The sequence below is a fragment of the Lepisma saccharinum genome (genome assembly GCF_977018435.1).
Source record: "Lepisma saccharinum chromosome 15 unlocalized genomic scaffold, izLepSacc3.1 SUPER_15_unloc_1, whole genome shotgun sequence".
NCBI classification, from domain to species: domain Eukaryota; kingdom Metazoa; phylum Arthropoda; class Insecta; order Zygentoma; family Lepismatidae; genus Lepisma; species Lepisma saccharinum.
In genome coordinates, this window is record NW_028142892.1 from 1,082,464 (window position 1) to 1,109,860 (window position 27,397).

The 27,397-nt window shown below is 38.6% G+C and overlaps 1 protein-coding gene across 1 annotated transcript in view; it reads left to right on the forward strand.

Annotated features, from left to right (window-relative positions):
• The first annotated feature begins 1,640 nt into the window (after positions 1 to 1,640).
• Positions 1,641 to 27,397, forward strand: part of CenG1A (Centaurin gamma 1A) — a 151,665-nt gene continuing 125,908 nt past the window's right edge. Inside the window, exon 1 of the mRNA XM_083115816.1 lies at positions 1,641 to 2,171. Coding sequence (XP_082971942.1) covers positions 1,997 to 2,171 — 175 coding nt within the window. The 5' untranslated portion in view covers positions 1,641 to 1,996. The remainder of the gene's footprint in view (positions 2,172 to 27,397) is intronic.

Genomic DNA, 27,397 nt, shown 5'->3' on the forward strand with positions numbered 1-27,397 from the left:
TGCACAGAAGGGCTAACTGAGACTGGGCCTATAGCTTAAAGTGGGTTCCGAACCACTATGTGCCTCCACCGAGTATCGAACCCGGGACCTCTTGATCACAAGGCGACGATGTTATCACTATACCATCGGGGAGGCACAAAAGTTGTAAATGATATAATGCCATGGCGTTCCGTGAAGTTATTTGCACCCTATTAAATTAATATTGATTTCAGCCTGCAACAAAATTGAATCCAAAATGTTCTTGCTCGCAATTTGTGTTTCTTCGGTGTAATGAATGCACTGTACATCACCAGACACAGAAATAAGACTTGTCTTAATTGATTTGTTTTAAATGCATGAACAATTGTTTCGAGGAAAGGGAGCGTGCACATTTGAGAGACAATTTATGTACTTTTTGCTGTTGGTTTATTGTGAAATTGATGAATTGGTTGCGTAATGTATTTAAATAATATATGCTGTATATAATATTTATTAAAGAAACTTTGAATACGTACACAATTTAGTGTCCACGTCACTGCACGTTGCATATATCGTGCATGAAAGTTATGTTAATGTAAAAAAGAATTATATTTGGAATGCATTTATCAAGCATTTTCTGTCTTTCAAAAATAGTTTATGTGCTTGTTTTCCTTTATTAATGTGAAATTGAACTTGTTAAAAAATAATTCAAATCGTTTTGTTCGACCACAAATGCTTTAGCACAAACTTCTGCCACCTTTTTGCGTAATTTACGAGGATAATAACGTCTTTGATACTACAATACTAATACTGTAGTAATAATAATGTTGGTCCTGGGTTCGAATCCCAGCTTGGGCATGGATGTTTGCGAGTATCCGTTCATCATTTGCATCATGCCATCACTTATCCCCATCTTCTAAAATTAGCCAAAAGTGGCACCAGAAGCGAAGTAAAATAAAGCAAATCAATAATAATAATAGTTATAACAACATAATTAGTAACATTATTATTATTAACATTATTATTATTGGTACGTTTATCCTGGTGCTTGCCCCCAGACAAAAATTCGTGGTTGCGCCTCTGGATCACTAAGGTTTCGCTTCGAAGCGACACGTGTCGCTTCGGTGTGAAATCTCCCTTACTTGTTCACTCGTGGGAAGACTAATTCGAGTCATTCATACACGCACGCCCTCTGGCACCGTCCACAAGGTTGCGGAAATACATAATCTTTCCTTGATCTTTCATTAGTTCTTACCAACTAGTTACAAGATAATTTCGTATACGGATACACAAGGTGAATAAATTGATTTAAAATCCACCTTGCATGAATATTATCACAGGAAATGAATATTATCTTATCAAGGCTATTTTAGCGCAAAAGATGCGAAAGGTAGATTCTACCGATCTGTTATCTAATAGCAAACTACGTAAAGAAAAGAAACTTTCAATACACATTGAATTGGAAATGTGTTTGCGGAAAAACAAGCACAGCAATGTTTCTGTTTCACTAAATTTTATTACGGCAGTACATTAGAATGTCAATCTTAAGAAAGAAATAAGGATTCGTGTATCAGGTCAATATCCGCGCTTTGCTTCGCATTCGGATAGCCCGAGGTTACGCATTGGTGTGTTGTTGCGCGCGTGAGGGCATGTGTAGGAGCTCGAGTGTCTGTGTGATGTGTTCTGCTACTAGTATTTCCTGTTCAGCAGCGTAGCGCACACAAATGGAGATAGTAGGTTAGCAATACAGTGATGGAAGGTGCATGTTTCGACTGGATATTAGTGTTTGAATTTGGAAAAAGATTGTTTGAAGATGTGACAGTGTCTTGGTGAAATGTGTAAGTTTAAGTAGGTAACCAGCATTTAGAACGTCGTGTAGACAAATCTGGAGGGAGTAGAAATTTGCTTCCAGACGCCATATTGATAGGAAGTGGGGGCAAAGGTGTGTTGTTGCTTGTATTTGTAAACAAGTTACAGAATTAGTGTTCGTAATAAAATGGTGAATAGTGTGGTGGGATGACAAACCCTAATAAGAGCAATGAATTCCAGACCGCATATGCAGCCGTATCTTACCAACTCTTTAGCAATTCGCCAAGAAATTCAACGATTCGAAAGTGTTCATCCTTCCATATATGCTATTTACGATTTAATTGAACTTGTTCCGGATGCCTTAGTCGCACAGCAGATCAGAGATCATGTCGTGTGCATTGAAGGTAAGTACATTATTAATATATTAAATTTATATAGGTGAAAATTAACAAATTTTGTGTTTCGAAAACGTGACTTGCACTGTTTTTGTGCACTGTTTTTCTGCTAACCTGCATATTGAAAAATTAATCAGGACTGAAAAAAATGTTTGACTGTCGAGAAAGTAGAGAACTATAGAAACGTAAGTATTTGGAAAGGTGTTTACTATTATTTCAGTGCCCTTTAATTTTATAGAAAGTTGTGGCAGCGACATTGGTGCAGAGTATCCTATGTTCCCTCATACTGTTAACACATACATTTCATTAATATATGCATATTTGAAGGCATAAAACTCAATAGGGATATTGAGAATGTTAGTAAATATTCACTTTATCAGGAATAATGTTTTTGACATACTATTTTGTTACTGCAGCTACTTAAACTACTATGAAAAACATATTTACTACTTGCAACAGCTGAACTATGTCAAGGATGACAAATCTTCAAAATAAACAGTAAATAATACCAGTTTAAATTGTTCATGTTGACGTATTGCAGATGTCATAGATATTTGACATTTCTTGAAGTGAATAGCATGGGTGACAAATTTTAAGATGATATGGAAGTGACATTTGACATTTAGAAGTATGAACCACTAAATAATAGATACTTGTTGGTATGCATACTGTGTACAACTTGTATGTCCTGTCTCATATTTTATTAGAAGCACATGTTTGATAGGTCATATAAGGTTTGTTCTTTGCTTGGAAGGTAATGTTGCACCACTTACAGTGATGAATTCAGTGTGATGCGTAGGTTCACAACAGTGCATTACATTTGGTTTTGATTAAGTTAGCAATGCTTCATACTTCCCTATGTATTTTCCCACATAAAAAAGTCAGTCAGCATGTTTCAAACCAAACCGATTGGCACACAGCCTTGTGGTTAAATATGCATGTGCACACTTCTCTTGAAAGTGAATTTTTATTCATTGGATATTACTGGAGCAATGGATGCCTATTCCTATTGTGTATTGTTACAAAAGGAAAGCAAATACTTAAATACATTTTTATTTATTCTAATAAAGATCAATTTCAAAAATAAAAATGTGCAAAATGCTGTTACAGAACACAAGCGTATGTACAGTCTGATTCAAGAAGTATGCAAAACTCAAAAGTTGAAACATTAACATTAATAATTCCGGAGTGAATTGACAATATAGAGAAAGTCCCCAATTTTGTTAATTTTCGGTATACTAACTAATCTTGGCCTCCTAATCACGAATCTGTTGTAAAAACCCGGGGGTCACGTCTGGAAATTTGAAAAAAAAAAACCAGATTGAATTTATATATATATGTGTGTGTGTGTGTATATATATGTGGTTTTACGAATAAAATGTTATAACTATGCTTGCCTAACCTAACTGAACCTAACCTAACCTTCCGTGAATGGTTTGTGGGCTAATGAACACTTTCAATAAGGAATTCCTAGTTTCGTAGCACATAACAGACATGCAATGTTCCACGGAACGCACCATTTTTCAAAATCAGCAGTGGAGTATATGCATTGTTTTACGAATGAAATATTATAACTATGCTTGCCTAACCTTACCTGAAATGGTTATCCGTGAATGATATGTGGGCTAATGATCACTTTCAATAAGCAATTCCTAGTTTTGTGAGGTTAGGCAAACATAGTTCAAATTGTCATGTTCTGGCAAAACAATGGCGAATTTGGAAACACTGACCTGGGGTTACGTCATTGAAGGCACGGAACATTTGGTTCACGTAGTCAAACGTAATGGAGGCAAGAAACTTTTGTGCATCGTAGAGATATTTATGTCGAAATATGCATGATTTACCGGCCGAATAAGTCGAACGAAGGGAGAAAACACTTTCACGAGCTTCCAAAAGTCTACAGAAACTCATTTCCGTAAGTAGTTTCTCCTGTAAATTTGAAGAAATGTGTTTTCACTATACCATACTGTTACCCTATTGATAAGTAGAAATTTTACGTGTCTTCCGATTGCAAACTTTGTATAGTGGAGCACAGGCAAACGAGTCTGCGCAGACCCACGACTCCTGTGCATTGTACTCTTGCATGGAGGGGAGGGGCAGAGTGAGGCATGCTTCCTCATGGCCAGGATTAGACCGATGAAGGGGAAGGGAGGTGCGCATAGATTTTTTGCCTTGTTGTCGTTCTATACCATCTCTGTGCATGTTTGTTAGACAAGAGAACAAATCAACCTTTCCGGGGCCCAAGTTCCGATTGTTTAATCTGAATTTATCATGGGGCACAGTCATTTTTTGCATGGTTCGTCTGTTGAGTCACATTTCAGTCTTAATGATTATTTATGATGCTTTTTCCCTTCCATACACTCATATGTGATTCTTATATGTGAGCAACCATTTACTTAATGGCACCTTGGATACAGATTGCTGCTGCCATCCACTTCACATGTGTGGGGTGTGAAGGGGTATCTTGTTGCTAAATGCCTTCATTGGTAGGTAGGGTTCGATACCCGGTGGAGGCACAAGTGGTTCGGATCCCACTTTAAACTGTAGGTCCAGTCCCAATTTGCCTTTCTGTGCATAAAGTGGACTTAAAAGAACAAATCACTCAATCACTCACTTTTATTGGTAGGTTAGGTTGGTCAGGTTTCGGGTTGTTAACATTAAAATAACATCCCTAAATGCTTTAAAAACCTGATCATGTAATATCTGATGTCAAGTACAAAACCCTCCTTTGAGCCTCACATGAAAATCTGCGAAACTCTTGTCCTGAGTTGACTGGAAAACAAGAACACCTGCCCACGTGAGCTACATTACAAATCATAATTTCTCCAGTAACTAGTACTTAGTGAAAATATTAACTATGCTAATGTTTCTCCATGCTTCAAATGTACTGCCACAATCATTTCCCATATTCTAAAACACTTACTATAGTGGAACCACAAGGAAAAACCTGCGCAGAACCTCATTGCGCTTGCGGTTGAGTAAAAGGACAGGGGGAAGGAGCCTTCAGTGTTGCCAGACCTATTGATTTCTCGGGAGAATTCCTTAATAAACTATTGCTATGACACCTCTAACGGCCTGCTCAAATCGAACATTGGGGGGGGGGGGGGGGGGAGACATAGAGTGGAACTCCACTGAGCCATGAAAAGTGCTGTTTGAACTGTGAAATTATGCCAAATGATACTCAATTGTGCTAGGACATTATTATTATTTTATTACTATTACCACATTACTGTATTTAGATGGTTGGGTATGGATGAATGAAAAACTGTTGAAATGGATGAAGTGACACAAACAAAGTGAAACGTCCTTGCCTTACTAGGTAGAAACACTGACTTCGTAGCGTGGGCAAATTATTTTATACATGTGTGTGTGTATGTATGTATGTATATAAAATGTATATATATTGAATACAGCAACATAGAAGGAGCATAACTGACGAATATAGCGTGTGAGTGTTAATAACAAGCAATTTGCTAGAGAATGAAGCGGCATAGTTCAATTACAAAGGAAATAATGCACCCCCTCCCCCGTAGTTGCTTAGAACTTTAATTGGCTTGAACATACTTAATTTTCTATCCTTAATATACTATTCTATACTTATTTTTCTACAAAATTATATAGTAGCATGGACGTCCAGAAGGAAGTGCAAGGATGGTCGCCACCCCCCCCCCCTTCTGACAAATGAATGTTGACATAAAAGTAATTATTATTTCAGATGCATGAGTTGATTTCAGTTACAGTAATTTACATCCATTATTATAATAGGGATGTAAGAACGTGATAATTACAAACTCAAGTGGCATTTTGTGAGAGGGCAATATTATTACGGGGTAATATGCCTTGTTTACCCACCTGATAAAAATACATTGTTTCTCCCTCGCTGGAAACAATCTGCGGACATCCCCTTGCCCCCCAGTGTGCACTCCTATGCCACCCCACCCCAGAGAATGTCGTTCATCCCTTACTATTAGATCATCAGATTTTGTAACAGATCTTCTGGTTTCCCAAGGAACAATCTCCCGATTTTTTCAAGTCTGACCTGGCAACACTGCACCAATAACAGCAGGCAGGGAAGATGCACGAATGCTTTTGACGGAAGGTTTTTTTCCTTGTGGTCGAGCTATAATGCTCCTATAAAACTTGCATAAAATCTTTAAACATTTGGATCCATTACCAAAATTTTAAAGTATACTGTAAACTTTTTCTGTGATAATGTCACTCAACAATTAAGCAGACATTAAAGAGAAAACATAAGTAAATAATAATAAACACAACCTGATGTCACGACTCAAACTCATAAGATGTCATTATCACCACCAACTGCTACCCCTAAGCACAAAATTACCACTTCGATACTGTGTATCTGCTAGACCATGTAACACCGTTTTATGTACTGCCGTAAGACTTGTTTTCAAAGGTAGTCACATCTGATGGTTGCACAATGGTGACAATATCGGGAACCCAGCATGATGCAAATTAATAGTTTTTCTTGTATGTACAGATTGCTTGCATTGTAGAATTATTTTTCTGTAGTTTACGGTTATTACAAGCATAAGAAAACAGTTTTTCGTTGTGACGTTTCAGGAGAACACACGCTCCCTTCATCAGACATTTTTTTTCATTTTGACTAAAGATACAGATATAACAATGGTTATAAAATAAATGTCTGATGAAGGGAGCGTGTGTTCTCCTGAAACGTCACATCGAAAATCTGTTTTCTTATGCTTGTAATAACCGTAAACTACAGTAAAATAATGATGCAACTTGGCTAGGTATTGTTGATCACAGGCTTTGTGCACATCTTAATGACATTATTGTGCATTTTTGCCACAGGCCATCTGGATTTCGATCCACAATCACAATTCTTCCTTTGTAAACATGTTTTAGGGCAGTGCACAAAATGGTGTTCATTTCAATATCGTACCTTATACACAACAGCACTCTCTGCACTGACAACTTTTGATAATCCACAAATCGACATGGGCACCAAGTGACAATAGGCACGGTATTATCACCTCTTCCTGACAGTGTTGCCATTTTTAAATTTACAGCCCACCTATGTACTTTCGGTAGTAATAAATGAAAGTATGGGTGTCTCTGGCTTGGTGTGGTTGGCAATGTTTATTCATGTGTGTGATTCTCATGTCAGTGGGACAGAGTTGCTCAACATGATTCCACTCTGTGCCTCTAAATGCAGGGGAAGATATTTTACAAAGGTAGAATCCTCGTCGATCTAAGTTCGTCTCATTACAGATAGAGCTGTGGTGGTGATAGAATATTGTTCTGACTTTGTCGTTAAACTGCAGAATGCACAAGCCAAAACATCATGTAGCAGTAGTTTTCATAATTTTATTCACCAAAAGTTTTAAACATTGTTGATATATTAAGGAAAACTTTAAATTTTGTACATTCATGTTTCAGATAGTATAAAGATTTTTTTTTAGAAATTAAGAGACCAGCAGTCAAGTCATCATCCCTATCGTAATCATGTTAATAGTAAGATTGGTGGGGTGTAAGGGGTGCTCCTTCCACGTAGTACACCCTGGACTGCAGAGTAACGAGGCTCTGGCGACTGGCCCCATGGCCGTATAATTCTGTGTCGTCCTGTGTTTTGTCCTTATTTGTGCTCAGCGCCCTTTTTAGCCTCAGCTTTTAACCAAGGTCAGGAAATTTTAGTTTTCAGACATGCTTTTATTTTTGTTATGATAAGGGGCTGGACCCCGTATAGTGTGACGGGTGCAAAATAGCCTCAGTGCTAATGCACCCAAATTTTTTAAATTCAAATTTAAAAAAAAATGGTGGTATTCAGCCTACACAGTTTGAACTTTACTACTTTGCAGGTCAACCGCGGTGGCTCAGTCGGTAACGCGTCTGACTACCATGCTAAATGTCCCGGGTTCGATCCCCGGCCGGTTTAAGTCCGGGAACTTTTCTAACGATAGAAGCGGCCCCGGCACCCACCCAGCGTCGAATAACATGGGTACCTGGGGGAAACCCTGGGGGGTAAAGGCGGTCAGGGGCATGATGCTGATCACATCACCCCCACTCACGACCGGATCAAGAAAGTGTGGGGCTTTACCCCCACACCCCCTATACGCCTTCATGGCGTGGTGCTATGCACAGGGGAGCACTTTCCTTCACTTTTTGTTGGTTCTATGCTTATGTTCCCATCAATACAGAATTTTATTTCAATGTTTTCCACTTCTGCTCATAAACTATTCTGATACACAGTGCTCGAAAAATCTTCTTTTGAGCCAGACACCAGTTCTGAAAATAAGGCACCAGGGGGGAAAAATCAATGACTAATGAAAATACAAATACATCATGTACATGTATCCATTTTATTATCTTTAAATTGCAATTTAAAAAGACACAAACTTACCCTTGTGTTCAGAGGCTATGCACTGACATATTTACTAGTTTTTTGAAGAAATATTCCCAATTTATCATAATTTTTTTGTTTGGCACACATGGTCGATAGCATGTAGAGGATTTATCTGTCAATGCATCCAACATTAAACTTACAAACTTTTGTTCTTGCAGTTTGCTGATAAATTCTTTTCTAAGTACTTGAGCAAAAACCAGGAAGGGGGACGACGACAAAAGAGTAAGAAGTTGTTACTGATTCTATGGAACGTTCACAATGTTGATAAAATAAATCATTTGCTAGCTTACACTGTACTGCAATATGAACTTAGAATCTTCAAAATTTCGTACATGCAAAATAAAAAATGGCATCACAGTCGCTAGGCTGAAAATTTCAGTCGCCATGGTGACCGGAATTTTTCGGGCCTTGCTGATTCACATGACAATTTTCACCTGACATCCGAATTTTCAATTTCTTTTTTTTTTTTTTTTTGTAGTAAAGCATGTGTTTTTCCATGATTGTGTGTTTTCTGTATCATGTGTATTATAAAATAAGAATGATAAACATGATGATGATGCTAACCTGTCCTGCAACAGCCCATGAGGGTCAGGGCCTACCTACCGCCTCACTCCCATCTGCCGAGGTGGGAGATCGTCCAGCTAGTTTTGGGGTGACATGTGGTCAGCACAATGAACCCCCAGTCGTTGTTGTAGATTTCCATGATCAGGTTATGCTACTCATTTGTATCTCCCCAATTTCCTCATGATGGTGGGTGTCCACTGGTCCCATACACTATCTGAAATCTCTGGAGAAAAGTTGTTACGCTTCTCCCAGGAGACTTGAACCGTAGCCCAATGCTTGATGCCTTAGACTACATGCCCATGGTGTAGGACATAATAAACATGCCATGATCATTTTTTCACTTTTACTAGCCAAATTTAAAACCTGCTGCGATGTGGTAGAGTTGACCATATATTAGAATGCATAGTATAGCTATTCATGCGGTTACCAGTTAAGCCATCGTTAGGAATGCCGCTTTGGTGCAAGAAAATAATTACATTTAGTTCAATCTTGTATTAATTAATAATTTAAATGTTTTAAGTCTCGTTTCAAAATGTGTAGGTTTATCTTTGTTGTATTCATGACTTTCTCAGCCTGTATTTGAAAAAAAGGAAAGAGGGTTGGCTCCTGAGAAAAAAATAGTATCTGGCATCTGAAGTATTTTTACTTTTGTCTATCCCTATGCTGATGTATTTGGTTCTGTAGAAGAGTGACATGTGTCCAGTTCGAATTTCTATAAATTTTAGGTTCCACTTAGCCTAAGCTTAAGCTTACCAAAATTTTATCTCTGATACCCTGCATCCTAGAGTTAGCTGCGCACGAGAAAATTTTGGAGAAACTGTTTTTATTATTGTTACTTATTAACTATTGCCACTACCAGTCTTGCACTTTTGTGGCAGATGCTTTAACCTACATATCATAACCACCAATTTATCCAGTAACACTTCTTTCACACAGTTGATTACTAGTGTCACATGACATTTCAAAATACAAGGGTGCATAATCTGCATCTCGTGATTTATGATACATGTTCACCCAACACGACATTCCACAACAGCAGTTATAATTGTAGGTCGTTAGGTTTGGGGCTGATAGCAATTTCCAACGTGTTCTTTCAGTATTTTAAGGATTTTTACTAATCGAAAGCAGCAAAAGTACTCCAAGGTGGCAGGTTTTTACTTATGTAGGCTTTGCTTTGAGATTAAATATATCCGTTATTTGATATTCTGCATGCCAGAACCAATTTTATATTTTAAAACATTCAAATCTGTCGAATAAAACAAAATTCAACATAATTCTCAAGGGGTTACAATGGGTCAATGGCCCCGCTGGGAGTAGCAGAGCAGAATAACTTGCACCAGACACCAAATAGTTTTATATTACTTGCTACTCCTCACACACTGGACTCTTGTGGCAAGATATACCCATATGTTAGTGCAATACTTGTTGGAGATATGGCAGCTGCTCTCTGTGGTGGAATGGTTAGCACAATAGCCCAGTGCTTCTGGGTTCGAATCCCAGGCTGGGCATGGATGTCATCAGTCATCCTCATGATTACCCAAAATTGGTAGAAAAGCAAAGTAAAATAAACCAATCCAATCAATCAGAGATGTGATACACTTTTACACTCAAGAGTTCAGGTGTCAGATTAATACATTTACTTCACATCATAGCCCCCTTTTATCAAATTCACCTCTCGCCTGTAATATCACTGCACTTGACTGTAGTGTTCCTGTTGTTAATGATCCAAGTTCGATGTTCCTCTGCTGAAATTCGAAGAGCAGGGACCATCCAATTTTTCCTCTAAGGAGGTACCAGTGGAGAAATAAGGGACCTTATTTTCTTTGGGGCATCATTTCTCAACATACTTTAAGTTGAGTGAGCATTCGAATTGCATTCAGGAAAAAGTGTTGGTGTAGGGGACAATAGGACATCGATTTGTTCACAATTCCTGGAACATATAATCTACAATCCTACCAACAATAATAATATGCATATAATCTTAATGACTTGTACTTTTAACGTTTAATTAGTGTTAATGACTGACTTGCAGCAATTATTCTCTCTAGGCTCACAAGCTAAAGAACTATGACTGCCATTCTACCTGGTAAGCCAATAATTACTGCTACCTGTTGTTTCCATTCTGCCAGAGTAGGCCAAAAGATAACACCACTTTACTTTGGCTGAAAGGTGTAGATCTACTTGTTGGCCAAAAGATATAAACATATTTTGTCAATTCTACTAGTAGACTGTCTCCCAACAGAAAATGAATACACTATCTACCTGTAATATACCTGATACTGTGTGCATCGTTCTACCCTATAGGCCGTACAAGAGTAGGTATCATTCTACAGCAGTGGTCTTCACCCTGCAAGCCTTTAATAAAATGAATGAAAGTAATGCGATCGTGATTTACCAACACTTTTTCTTTAAAACGTTCAAGAATTACATGTTATGTTGTTACAAAATTCTGTTTTTTACACAAAAATAATCAGAAACTTAAAATTTTGCATAAATGTTCAGCATAATTAGATTCTGCGAAAGTGTCGCATGTCATTTTTGCAGAGTCTGTGACCCTGTAAAAGACGAAAATGCTGGGAAGTATTGGCCAGTATCGGTAAATATTTTCCAAGCGATGCGATGCATCAATATCCACTCAGCCCTATGTAATACAATGCTCCTGGGTGGTGGTAGAAAAAGTGAGAATTGTGCTGAAGCTGTCTCAGCATTATGATCTGAATTCACCACAAGATTTCAAGACCTCAGCTCACATAACGACATGTTTAACATATTCTCCACCCCTTTCAGTGTAATGTCGAATATGCTCCAGGTAAAATGCGAATGGAGCTTATCAAACTGCATTGTGATACTGATTTATGGGAGATATTTAACAATGTGAACGTGATGGAGTTCCACTCCAAATATGTGAGAGCGTCAGAATTCCCTTTTCTGTATAATCATGGCCTGTTCATTGCATCTCTATTCGGTACCACCTATGTCGCTAAAAGCTCTTTTCCAAAATGAAAAGTGTGTTCCAACCAACACACACACCTTGAAAACTCTTTGCGAGTAGCATCATCCAACTTCAAGGTGAATATTGACATGCTAGTGAAGAAAAGACAAGCACGCTCCTCTCATTGAAGAAGTAAATAACAATTCTTGTGTATGAATGGTTAAGGTGCTTTCATAAACAAAAAACAGCTCTGTTTCATTATGCTTATTTGTTGTTTAAGTACCTAACCTCAATCCAGAACATGTCAGTGTTCTTTGCAATAGCTAATTACCCATACTGGTGTGTTGTTTTTATAAGTAAAGAGTACATTATATGAATCTCGAACATCAGAAACCATGCAATTATTTGTAAAGCTAACACTGCCTCCGAACTTGCTGGGAACAGTGCAGCCCGCCAGTCCCTTACAGAATGTGAAATTGGCCCATTACAGGAAGCATTGTTCTACAGAGTAGGCTGAACCTTTGGAGTTTCACCTGATGTAATGTGTACCTATAGGTTCTAAAAGAGTACATATAATTCTATACGTAGGCCACACTGTAAGAAACTTGACTCTTATGGGAGGAGAGCTCAACCATGAATTGCTGGAGTGCCCACAAAGTCTCATCTCATGGGTGGAATTGCTGGTTTCATGAACTATGCGAGTGCAGCATTACTCCATCAACCATCTACCTGGGACATAACTGAACTAAAAGCCAAATCACACAGATTTGAATTTCCAGTAGGAATGCTCTAGCAGTGTTGCCATGTGAAGGGAAATTCGAACCAAATTTTAAGCGAAATGGAATGAAAAACACAAAAATTCCATGGAAATTTTAATACATCAAACTCAATATTAGTACAGATTGTGTACTACTTATTATTACTATTATTATGCAATTTTTAGTGAAGCGAATAACTGAATGCCAAACGGGAATTTTTCCCCTTGGGAAGGGAAATTGTGGCAACACTGTACCCTAGTTGACACTGGACTGGCTACTTGGCTTGAAATGATGGCTGCTAAACTTTGTTCTAATTGCAACTGGCTTTCTCTGATAGATTCTGCCGGACAGCCAAGTCAAAGCGAAAATTTGGTTATGTGAAGATAATCGGTGAGTTTGGCAAGGGAAAGTTTTTCTCTGGTTTCCGAAAGTTGGTTGTTTTTGTTTGCTACTTGATGAAAGAAAAAGTACAGATATGATGTGCATTCGTGTTCTTTAATGTTTATGAATTTTTCCAAACTGGTGAGATTTGTACATGACAAATGAAATAATGAAAATCCTAATTATTACAAGTGTATTAAATGTTTGACATATTTAGTTTAAAAATATAAATTATGAGTGAATTCTATGAATTTCATGTGAATATATATATATACACACCTGAGTTCATTGAAAAAGCTTGTTGAGAACACCTTGATTGCAATATTTTCTTTCGAGCCAATTTCTAGCCAATGCTTTTCTTTTAATTTTAATTTTTAATGACAGCAGTAACTATTCTCCTACAGCATTCTTCAAATTGCTGTTCCATCTTTTTAGCTTCTCTACCCTGAGCAATTTCTTGTGGGAACAAGTATATACCGACATGTATCGTGTGAGGTGAAAAGTAGCAGGTGAGCCAGTGCCACACAACTATTCCAAGTATAACTGGAAAATCCGGGAGGAAATCTTTCCCGGTGTGATTCAGGCATAACGTCACAGTAACTCTCACTAGTGGGGCAAGAACTTCATACTCACTAGAATTTTCCATCTGGGGTTGTGTAAGGGTACATTTAGGGCCAAAGTGACCAAGTGTTGGCCCTTTGTGAAAAATTATAAGGGAAGCTGTTGACAAAATTCTGGGAGGGGCATGTGGATATATCACTGCCCAATATTTGTGGTGAAATTATAAAGAGAAGAGATAAGCCAGTAGATAACATACTTAAGATAACAATTCTTAACAATGATGAGAAGACAGTGTACAACATTAGATTGATTTTGCATAATCATTGCAGGTTTTATACAATGATCCCACTTTTTAGTGCATCTCGACTTCCAATATCCTGTTTGGTCTTATCATTAAGAGAAACCTAATACTAAGCATGTATGTAGGTCAACCCAAAACCATATAAAGTGGAATGACATTTGTTACATGTTGGCAGGGGGTAAACATAACTAAAAATAATTCAGGCACCAACCCCTTTTCCTTTGGAACCATCATTTTTGTCCAAATACAGTGAACTGTAACCTTAAAACATCTCGTTTATTAGTTAATGCAAGATTGGATTAAAAGTAATTACTTCTTGCACCAGGGTGGTCTTTTTGCATTTACATATACATGAATAACTATGCAATACATTTTAACATATGGCAGACTCTACCGTATTGTTACAGATTTTATGATATGGCTTCATTTAATGATCCAGAAAATTCACAAACATTAAAAACATACACTGTACTCGTTATTTTTATTATTAATAAAGATAATAGAAATTTCCATGAGCGAACTCAAAATATTTTTTTAAAAAATGGAGCTGAATTTAAAAATTCAGCCACCCTGTATTTTTCTACCCTTCATATGGGTGGTAATTTGTAATATGAATTTGGATGGTTGAATGTTAATAAAAAAGAAACTAATAATAAAAAGATAACATAATTTCAAGTGATAAAGAAGTTCAAAGCACAATTTTGTGAACACTGAAAAATGGATTTGTAATATTAACAGTCCATGATTTTCTACTTTCTATGTTAAAAAGAGTATAATACTTTTCATTGCAAGTGATTATGTGTTCAATAGGAATAGATTTTCCCTACATAAAAGAAAACTGTACTACATAGCTAGTTACACAACCCCCACCTCATTTCATCATATATTCTGCAGGTGGAAAACATATGATAGGTTAAATTCTTACTGTTCATGAAAAGAGGTACATGTCTTTCTCCATATGGATTTTAAAAAATGAATACTTCGGATATTTGAAAGAACAGACTGAAAATAGTAAGGATGCCTATTAAATTCCAAAAGTGGATGATTAAATGGCTGGCCAGTATTTTTTATCATCAAGTATCATTTACTTTTACCTTGCATTCAATCCTCTTTCCTTCCCTGTGCAGTATGGTGGTTATCTTCTCGTCCTCTTGGTTGTCTGGATTTTCTTAGTCCATTCTCTTGTATTTCGTACTTTCCATCCGTTTTCTGTCACTGCTAATTGTGATCCTGAGATTGAGTCATAATTGATGAAGGGACACACGCAGAACATCCATGGGCATGTTGGGATTTGAACCTAGAAACTTTAGTGGTGAAACCGAAAGTCAACCAATGAGCCAGTGCAATGTCTCTCTTGTACTCTGGCAACTGTTTTTTATCTGCTCTGTTATTCTGCCTTCTGAATACTCATTCTGCCTGAAAAACTGTGTGAAGATACTGTATTTCATTTTGAAGATGTTATGTGTTGCTGATGGAGGTAGCTTCATATAAGTCCCGAAGTAGCACGACGTTGCCAGTTAGTTTTCTAGTAAGAGAGAAGACATGTAATTTACAGCCCTATTACACGGAACTGGATTTCTAGTTGGAATGCCCTAGTTGGCGCTGAACTATCTTTCTAGGTAGCAATCATGGCCGCCTGGCTGACTGCTTGACTGGTTTGGAGGAATAGGACATGTTCTAATTGCTACTTGCTTTCCTCGACTGGATTCTGTGGAACAGCCAATCAGAGCAAAGTTTCGCCATGTGAAGATAATCTGCGAGTGTGCAAAGGAGTGTTTTTGTCTGTGGTTTTCGAGTGTTACTCCAGCAATGTATAACGTATACAGCATGAAAGGCGCGTTGAGTTACACAATCTATGCCGAGTGCACGGTGTTTACATTTGAAACAACTAAAATATTCTTCCATACGTGTACAGTAAACGTTGTAAAGTATGTATTTAAGCAGCGCCACTGTTTTGTACCTAATAACGTTTTATACGAAACGTTATTCCTCTCGGTTGAATAGTTATCGGCTTTTAAAAATGTGAAGTGATACATTGTTTACTTCTCACGCGGCCGCCATTACAACTCCCCTCGTATGGGAACAAAAGTCTATCGACAAGTACGCTGATAAGTATCGTGTGAGGCGAACACTAGCAAATTGATATAAGTCCAGCGCCAACTAGGGCATACCTACTGGAAATCCAGTTCCATGTGATGCGGGCTTTAGTTTTCATTCCACAGGGAAAGGAAGTTGTATGCATTATCTATCACCTGGAATAATTGCACCGCTCTATGAGTGGGTGTCAGCCATTGCAATGATGCAAGAGTAGTATGTGTCAGTGAGTTTCTTGTGTAGTAGAAAGTTCAGATGATCAGGTTGTTTCCATAGATGAAAATGGCTTAAAAATGATAAAATAAATGCTGGTATAATTTCTAGTCCGGTAATTGTTTTGTAACTAAGGGGAAACGTGCGGTGTATAGCCTTGAATTTGATTCTACTACATTTTAGATTTGGTATTCACTGCTATCAAATTTTGATTCATGAGGTAAAACGATTTGGTAACATAACTATGATGAACAAGGATCAAACTGTGAGGCAATGTGTTGGTACAATTTATTCCCTAACTATTGAGGAAAATGTTTTGTATGTTCTCTTCCAGTCTTCGAATTTTGCCAGTCACTTCCCTTCATGTTAATGGATTGGGTTTGCACCCACTATTTAAAGTTATTATGTTATAATTTACACAATAAACTAGATTACTACAGGCCTGTAGCTCTAGGGGCTGCTTACGGGTTATCAGGGGAAGGCTTTGTGAACAAAGTTAATTTTTCAAAAGTTGAACACTTAAATTTAGATAAATTATGTGGGGGGGGGGGGCAGTAAGTTGATATGCAATTTTCAAATATCATACAAACACTAGACAGTAGTTCTTTTGCATATTGAGGACTAAAAGTGGTAAACGTTATAAGTGCCAAAAGTGTTGGTAAATCGCATTGTTCAGCACATCAGCCCCTACGATGCCTTTTTACACCCCGTTTGAATTACGTAGAGGGCTACCAGCCACTTTTCTCGTTTACCACATTATCAAGCATGGCACATTTCACAGATTAACGTGGAAAGCGGTGGTTGAATTCTTGTGGCACTTGCAGCGTTTACCAATTTTAGTCTTCTATCTCTTTGAAGTGTTAATTGATTTCTACCGACAAAAGGACCTCCCCGATGCCGCAGTGGTTACGTCGTTGCCTTGTAATCAAGGGGTCCTGGGTTCGATACCCGGTGGAGGCACAAAGTGGTTCGGATCCCACTTTAAACTGTAGGTCCAGTCCTGATTAGCCTTACTGTGCATAAAGTGAACTTAAAGCACAAAACCAATCAACATCATCCCTTACTAGACACTCCATACTATTTTTTGACGATACAGATATTTTATATCATACAATAAAAAATGCACAATATTCAATCATGGTGGGTACCGTATATTCCACCCCGGAGGGGAAAAGGCAAATTTATCCCCAAAATGACCATAGATTAGGCCTGTGTGAAAAGTTTTAGCGGTGAAGGATACTGGCGTACGCAGAGTGGGAGCTGATGCGGCTACAACCCCACCCCCGAAATTTTAATCAAAATTTTTTGTGTTAAAAAATAAAGAATTCGGGGAAGTAGTAAATGCAAACCTTATTAAAAGTGACCCCAATTAAATGCTTTGTCTTTGAACAACAGATTAAAAATATTTTATTGTGTATCTTGCCCAACTTTGAACACAGTTCCAGCTCCCCCGGAAAGAAAATCCTGCATACGCTAGTGGTGGTGAGGGTGGGGGGAAAATCCTTGTTGTTGTTTTAGCTGCATCCAAGTCTGATGGAAGCCATTTTTGTCTTGACTTCTGGTACGTAAATTTGATCTCGGTCAACCTACATGGTAACGATTCCTCCACATTCGCAGGCGAGCGGTGAGTGGATACGTGTTCCGTGGAGTGGCCACTTGCCTGCTCCTCCGATCTAGCGGGACGTAACTGTAACTGCGGGGCGAGGTCACGCCGTACGTGACTGCCCGCCAGGTCCTCATTCAACTGCCCAGCGCGTGCTCTTCTCCTCAGGGCGGAAGAAGCAAGCGGCCCACACTTCCGGTATCTCGCTCTTGCTCCGCCTTTGTCTGCGTCAATAAATGACGACGTTGTATGGCATTTTTGATATGGTGCAGTGGATTGCCAGGAATTTTATGGCACTTTACGACTGTTTTCTTTTGCTCTTCCCTGCCATTATGCCACCAGGTCATCTGTGGCGTCGAAGAAAATACAAAGTGAAGGAACCAGTGGCGCATGAAGGGGGACATTGTGCCCCTTGTACCAAGGACGTATTTAGGGGGCCCCGGCCCCCCCGAAACATTTATCAAGTACTAAAATTAAATAATGAAAATATACTCGTTTAGCATTTGTTGTATAATTTCCTCTGAACTTATTGGAAGACAAGGATTATATTGGGATTAAAGGGATTTGAAGGACACGAAGGACGTATTTAGGGGGGTCCGTAATACTTACCAAGTACTGAAATTAAGTAATGAAAAGATTAGCATTTGTTGCATAATCGATGGTTATTAATTTCCTCTGAACTTTTTAGAAGGCAAGGATTATTTTGGGATCATACGGCTTTGAATGACATTACAAAGATGATTTATGTACACTATTACTCAAAATAGTGTGCATAAAATGGTGGGAAATTCAGAAACTTACTTTTCTCCAACTACATTTAACATCATTTTTGTTATTCGATAAGTATTCAATTATTCATCTCTTAGACATTAATTTCATTGCTAGGACGCTTGTTTTTATGTAAATTATTCCGATTTTAACTGCAAGTTAGCTACGTAATGAATATGCGCTGTTATATCTCTATTCTTATACAGTCCTTTTACCTAATCGTGTAATAATAATATAATATTAATTTATGAATTGTAATTAGTTTTAATTTGATTTAATATAATTATTTTAATTTAAGCAATATTATTATTATTCCTGAGATACTTGGTTCGGATCCCCCCATACATATTTCTAGATACGTGCCTGCCTTGTACCCTCTCTCAAATTGACACGTTTCTTTTGTCTTCACCACCCTAGCCGGGCGTGAAAAGGGTGACACCCAAATATCAACCTCACTTCCACGTACTACACCCAGGTACGGTAAGTGCTTTTGCAGGCGAACGAGGCTACAGCTCTCCATTCTTCTCTATCCTTTGCAGCATTCCTCCAATTTCTAACTCCTAGGGTTTTCAGGTCGCTTTTCTCACCCTTCCATCTTGGCACAATAATTAGCTCTGGTATCCTTCCTTCTTGCATTATCTCAATATGTCCCACACATCTAAATCGATTTGATTTTACAAATTCACTATATCTTCCATTTCTAATAGGGACTTGACCTACGGCCAGCATACTCCTCTGTAGGGCTGTGTGTGTTTTGCCCTTATATGTGCTGAGTGTCCCTTTACAGCCTGTTTTTAACCCAGGTAAGGATGTTTTAGTCCACAGACACGTTTTTATGTTAGTTACGGTAAGGGGCTGGTCCCCGCATAATGTGACAGGTGCAAAATAGCCTAAGTTATGACTGGACCTCGGTTTTTAGATTTTTAACCTATTTTTTCCTTTACAGGTATGTAAGAAATAATCAGTTATGTCATCGTTTCATTAAAAAACGCAACAACTGCTGAAGTTTTATAGTGCCTAAAAAGCTATTTTGCTTGTTAGAACCTATTTTAGGCATATGTGCCTAAATCAAACCTTTTTCTTAGGTTTTTATATATTTTTAAAGGTTTTACAGGATTTTTATGTCACACAGAGGCCATTTGCTTTGTTTGGTAAGGAAAAAATTCAACGACGAACTTGTTTGAAACGTACTCTCTGTCGATTTCCCTTCCTCCAAGTCCTTGGTGATGTTTCAAAGCTCTAAACAAAGTAAAATGTCTGGTGCCACTGTTACCTGTACAATCCCAAGTGGTCTGATCTGTGTGGTCTTGCTCACTTTAGCATCACTTCGGTGCTTTGTGGCATTTACCCCTTGGAAACTAACATTTCAGGATTGAAGTTTGCACTACTGATTTATGTTTTTGTTGAAAGATTATTTTCAGCATATAAGATGATTCTCACAGATAAGATTGCGAAGTTTGACTGTGGCTAACGTGAAGAAAGATTGTTGCCTAACTATACGGCAAAGAGTGAATTTTAGTAGCAAATTTCCGATGATAAGTTCTGCCATCGCCGTAGCGTTAGGCAACACACATAACGTTATGCAAGATAGTGCGTATTTCAGGATATACGTGCCCCATTTTCATTGCCGGTGACTATACCTAATCAGCATTTTCCAGGGATTTTTGAACAATTTTAAGTTTTTTTGAACCTACTTCAGGATTTTGCGAGCGTAACTTAAGATTTTTAGGATCTATTTTGGGATTTTTAGAACTTATTTTAGTTTTTTTCGAACATATTTTAGTATTTTAGAGCCTATTTTAGAAACCTAAAAGTACACTTTTTAGAACCTAAAAATCCGAGGTCTAGTTATGATGCACTCACAATTTTCAACTCAATCCATCAACCACCCTATCCAAAAGAATCACCCAGACAGCACAGAAAACTTGCTGCAAACTTGCAGTGATCTAGTTACCAAGTCAAAGTTGCAGGAAACTTGCCCAGGGAAGTCTGCATGAAGCTTGTCAACTAGCTGTAAGAGTAGCCTTTCTGCAAAGTAGCAAGCTTTCGAAGATTCACTTAATGATGGTAGTGGCGTCGGGAAAGTTCCAGTCCTAATTGGAACGCCACTTCAAAGAAAGTTCCGAAAGGTCAGTTTCCCTCTGACAACGATATGTCAAGTTCACGTGGAGCCCTGTAGATACTCCCGTCAAACCTTTCCCACCAATAGCGTCCGTTTTAGGAACTGACAGTACTTGTCAAGTCCACGTGGAGTAAACGAGACGTTGCCAATTCAGTTTCTTTAGAGATTTCATAACGTGAATTTGCGGTTTTCTTTGCTAGGTTGTGTTATTGTGTTGTGCTATTATTTTTTTATACAGTGCGGAGACCTTGGGAGTATAACGTCGCAGTGAATGAATGGTTGTTTAAACACTGCAGGTAAGAGTGACTGCATCGCTTCTCAGAAAAACAGGTTTTGGCTCGAAACCAGATACGCGTCCGAACTGGCGTTTCAATGAGGACTTAAACCATACTGGTAGTCAATGTTAGAACTTTAATATATTCCTGACACGAAAGTTCAAAATACAAATTAATCATGAGGTCCCGGATTTGATACTCGGTTAAGACACACAGTGCTTCGGATCCCGCTTTAAACTGTAGGTCCAGTCCCTATTAGCCTGTGCATAAGTGGACTTAAACATAACAACAAGAACAAAAAACTTGATTTAGAACAACGGATCCCATACCGAAACTCGAACTCTTGCTTGCTTAGTTTCTGTTGGGATGTTAAAGTTGTTTACGTGTAATCTAGGCAGCGAAACCAAAATGGCCGGTGACAGAGCGTGTAAATTAACCTAAATGGAATGGAACGGTCGAGATTTGCAGGCAAAGCACTTAAAGAAAATGGCGTCCCGTTAGCGTGGGCTCTTAAAAGCGCCGCGAAACGGTTAAATCCACGTCGACATCAGGTCCCCTCCCTCTGTTCCAAAGATCTGAAGAATATTTGTTTCCTTGTTTCCAATGCTTTTTCTGCGCATTAACACTTTTATGGCGGTTATGCCTTGTCTGTTAATTCGCTTGAGAACGGGAAGAAACGCACGGGAAATGGATATTTTTTGGGTCAAGGTCACGGGAAGTGTGACGCGAAATTTTAATGCCTTGCAGTTTTATCCCGAAGTCACAGCTTGTTTGCACGAAGCACTTCTCTCCAGTGTGAACCCGGAAGGGTCCTTGTTTGGTCGGCCTGAGGAGTGATATGATTTCGAGGTTGAAATAATAGCTGCACGTGGAAACCCTCGATAGAGAAGTAGTGCTTTGAGGACAAAATGCTTTGCATTTTGCCGTACTCAGAAACAATGTTGCCAACTATTATAACGTGATACAAGGCCCACTTTAGACTAAGCATTTTTCTTAACATTATGCCATAATTAGAATTTTACCGTCTAAAGTGAAATATCTTATTGCATATTTCGTGGCATTTTTTAAGGATAGAAGCGGCTCTATTTCCGTAGCATTTTTTGTAGCATAACCAATCAGGAGCGTCCTCTAGGTCACGTGTACAGTTGTAATGGCGGCCGCGTGAGATCTAAACAATGCATCACTTTACACTTTTAAAAGACGATAACTATTCAACCGAGAGGAATAGCTTTTAGTATTAAATGGTTTTAGGTACAAAACAATGGCGCTGCTTAAATACATACTTTATAGTGTTTACTGTACACGTATGGAAGAATGTTTTGATTGTTTCAATTGTAATCCCAGTGAATTCACCATAGATGGTGCAACTCGATGTCCTTTCGTGCCCCCCCCCCCCCCGGCACTGCCGTCAGCCTCCTTGACATTAGGTTATTAGGTAAAACTATTTTTTTGTAAAATTTGTTTGCAGTGAAAAGTGAAAATGCAGACAGCAGCTATTCATCTTATTTATGAATCGAAGTCAGTGACGTGCACTGAGGAGTAGCTAGTCTAGCAGAGATAGATCAATCAATCTCACGTTTCTAATTATTTTCAAATCACAATATTTATTATCTTGAAGCCTCAGTTCATATGCAACACTTCTTTACACGCGCTTCTCGTCCCTCGATGTGATCAGCTGGCAAGGCTGAATACCCTAGCTGGCTCTTCTTCCGCCTTACCAGATCCAGGTATAGACAACTCCTCGAAGGGAAAGGGAAGGCTTCTGCCTGTACCTCCCTCGCCCCCCGCTCTAATGGTTGAAAGCCCGTGGTTTCAGGTCCTCCAGTCTATCTCCTATGGGACAGATAGGGGATTGGTTTCCCTTGATTCTTTGTAAATCCTCTAAAGAACTCAGGGGAAAATTTTCTGCAGTACTTACGTATGTTCTCTGCATTTTCACAACCTTTTAAACGTTGTACAATATGTATGTATAATATGGGATGTAGTTTTATTTGTATATGAATGGGAATGTACTTGTATTATGTGCAGACAAAAATGTTATGGTTTCCTTTCTCTTTTTTTTTTCAAATATGGAATATATAATGATTAAATAACAAATATTTGCTCACGCTCTCTCTCGCTCTCGTTTTAGTAGTGTTTTATTTAAATATACTAATAATTTGGCCTCCAATAAAAAATGGGTAAGCTAAACAGTCATAAATACGGATGTATTAATTGGCAAGAAAACGTGCGTTCTAATTCTTGTTGTTGGTTTGGTTTATTTTACTGCACCTTTCTGACACATTTGGTTATCGCAAAAATGAGGATGAGTGATGATATAATGAAATTCATGAAGGGACCTCACAAAGAAGAATTCAGGCCGGGATTCGAACCCGTGACGAGCGCGCATTCTTGTTCCTTTGTGTTGTACTATGCAGTGAATAATGAAATAATTTGGAAAGAAAAATGTATCTCAGAACTCAAAAAGCCAAATGAATATCATTGAAGAAAGTAGAGAAAAGTGTGTTTTGTTACCTGTTTATCTCCTCTAATATATTGAATTTTTGCCACCTCCCATCGCTTTTTCTAGCTGTATAGATTTAATCGCGATAAGTATCTAATGAGCTTATGGATGTCACGAGGGACAATCATAAACAGAGAACTCTGGACTCCTGATTTCATATGCCCTGCAGATGCACTGGGAGGAAATTATTTGTATTTCCCCCCCTTTCTTTAGCGTTGCTTTTCCATCACTTTACCTAACTTCTGCCATGACGATGAAGGTTAATTAAATTAAACAGGTGAAGGGTAGTTACAAAGAAACACTCATTCACAGGCCAGGGCTGTAGCCCGGATCTTTCAGTAACGAGATCGAGAGATGGAGAAATTAAGGAAACCAAGCAATGCAATTTTTTGGAAAATCGTTAAACATATGCAAATATGGTGTTTCAAAAATCCAATTGAAATTTACGTACCACCGAGTAAATACGCAGTTTGCTTTACCGATACCCAAGTATCCGAATAGTTAGAGCTTTCCACTCATATTTGTTGTCGGCCGACCTCCGTGGGGGAGTGCAAGTGTCCCCGGATCGGTACCAGGTGGACGCACATAGTGGTTCGGATCCCACTTTAAACTGTGGGTCCAGTCCCGATTAGCTTTTATATACATAAAGTGGACTTAAACACCAAATCAACCAACCGCGGGGAAGTGGTTATCACTGCACGCTATGACACCAGGAGTTCCAGGTTCGAACCCCGACCTCGGCATTGGTGTTTTTTGTGTTTGTCTCTTCATTAATTGTATTGTACCATCTTCGCGATTAACCAAATGTGACAGCGACGCTAAGTAGCATAAATCAAATCATTGATTGATTGTTTCATTTGGTTTGTATTACTTCGCTTTTCCTACACTTTTGGCTAATCGTGAAGATGATACGATAAAATTGATGAAGGGACAAACACAAATAACACCCATGCCCAGGTCGGGGTTCGAACCCGGGATCTCTGGCTTAATAGTCAAATCAACATGTTTTGTATTTTCGAAAGTGGATGGGATTAACGTGTGCTTCTTTTCAGTAGTCCTTCCTCATTTTGCAATCCTTTCCTTTCTTTGACGTTCTATTTTTAGGAATACTGGGCCCTAAAGGGGGGAGGGGGATTATGACCCACACCAACCTCCCTTGGGCACGCCACTGATTGCTACCCCAAGTGTCGACATCACCGCACGTCACCGATCGAAGTCTAGGTAGAGGATTCTCTAGACTTAAAAAGTTGTACGTTCGCTGCCATTTCCGCATCTGCGTCAAAGGTCAACAGCTCCCAATTTTTGGTAACGAAGGGGACTTATATTGCTTCGGGCAGGGGTGGAGTGTACTGCAGGCACTTTGTTTGAATATTATGTATTTTTCTTATATGATATAAATATCGGTATCATCAAAAGTAGTACGTAGTGTAACGTAAGGAATGATGTCAGTAGAAGTCAATTAACATGTCAAGAGATGTTTTAGAAGATATAGAAAAAATATAGTATTTGCATGATATTTCTCAATTTTATGTTTTACATTAAATTGATGACCTCCCTCCGCCCCATACGTAATTTACCTTCATTTAATACCGTTAAAATGTTTCGTGCTGTATATATTACACATTGCAATCGCAAAAGCAAACCGAAATGGTACATGAAATGTTTCCGTGTAAAGCACTGGCGGACGTAAGATTTTTGGAAGCATTTACGCTAGCAAAAATGTTAAAGATTATGCTTCCGTCTAAAGCAGGCCTAACAAATCGCCATAAGTTGTTAAGTTTACATGTTTCTTTCTTTAAAATCGCTACACCACTTTCATGGAAACTTTCGTGCACATATAGTACGTCATGTTTTGCTTTGTGTCTCTCCTTATATGTTTGCTTAAGTTGTAATGCTGTCTTTCTGCATGTACAGTCAACGGCAAAGATAATGGTAGGCAGATTGCCGACCGCTTTTTTAATTACTTTTTTTATTCTACATCCTGTGTTGGTTTAAGGAATGAAACTACGTTGATTCGAAGCAGGCATTGTTCTCTGCTTATTGACGTCATTATTTCAATTCATTGTCATCACAATGTGTAATACAGACCGAATTAAAATTGTGGTGGACAATTGGCCTACTGTTTCTTTCGCCGTTGGGTGTACGACTTACTGTTCATCAGTTGTGAGGTCGAAGCAATCACGATGTATCCAGTACAAACTTGGTGACAACATAGCAAAAAAGTTGCATAGGTAAAATGTATAAAAGCTGGTTTTGCACGTAAGCAATCGTGATGTAAAAATTATAACTTGTTGGCGATTTGTAGCAAAAGTATAAAGTGACAAAACGTTGCACAATAAAGTTTTTTGGGAGGCAATTTAGGCGTTTTTGAAAGTTGGTTAGATATGTCTTTTTACGTGTTTTGCACGTTCTTCAAAAAGCATGAAAAATGCTAACTTGGACTGTTTTTTAAAAACTTTTAATACAATTGCGATGTACATTAAAAGCCTGAAAGCTAGAAATCCGCGTAAAGAAACCAGTCTCCAGTCTCTTATCTGCAAGCAGAATAACGAGAAAAGATGACGGTCGAAGTGAAACTAGGGAATTTCTGAAATTAATCTGGAGAATGAAACATGTGCCTGCAAAAATGTCAAATACGAGGTGCATTCAAGTTCTAAGGTCTCGTAAATTAGTTTGAAAAATATAATCACCTGAGAAAGCCGAAACTGCCGTCACTTCTCAACATAATGACCGTCTAGACGTTCACATTTTTCACCGCTGACGTCACGATAGCATGGCCTCTGCAAATGATTTTTTAGGAGTCTGTTTTGTATACTGAATAATAGCTGATGCAAGAGAGGAACGGCCGGAAATTGTGCGACCATGGAGACTGTCTTTGAGCGTTGGAAAGAGCCAAAAATTGCTAGGTGTGAAGCCAGGTGAGTATGGACGGAGCATGCGAATCAATTCAAATTTGTTTTCCATGAAGAGCGTCTGAACAATGGCCGCCCGATGAGGAGGTGCGTTGTCCTGATGAAAGAACATAGCTGCAGCCATTTCCGGCCGTTTCTTTCGCAATGCTGGAAGCAACTTGGTCCTCAAATCAGTTCCATAGCTTGTACCCATCATTGTGGTACCCTTAGGATAGCAATGCGTGAGTATAACGCCTTCGCTGTCCCAAAACATAACTTTTCTCAACAATGGAGTAACTGGCGGCTGGTTCGTGGGCGAGGCTCCTTTGGTTTGTTTTCATACGATGTTCGACATCATTTGAATTATCGAACCCACGAACGCACATTGTTCATGTCCATGACACCACCACAGCATGTCCCAGTCAATAGAAGATGAATATCGATGGGTGTTACTCCACACAGGTGAAGAAAATGGGTAATAACACGCTGTTCTTTCGATGTAAATGATGTCATTCCCAGTATCAAAAACATGTCCGTCGTTAGATAGCGCCACTAGCTTCCAATGGACCGTTTCGTGCTGTCATCTGGCCTCATCAACCTTCAAGAATGGATGCTTCTTCTCAAACAACTCCCACGTTTATAACTGCTTCTATTAATGCAGAAAAAATAGGAGACCTTAGAACTTTAATGCACCTCGTAGTAGCCACCCTTCCGCGTTGTTGGACGTGTTCATTAGCCCTTTTATGTAGGTCTCAAAGGAACAACCTTGTCGGGCGCTATCCGTTAGAACTTTTGGTTACAATGAAGGTGGATTGATTTTAAATTAGGTTGATTTAAAGTACATTAATCTCGTAATCATTTAAAGGTGTTTATTAGGCTCTAAG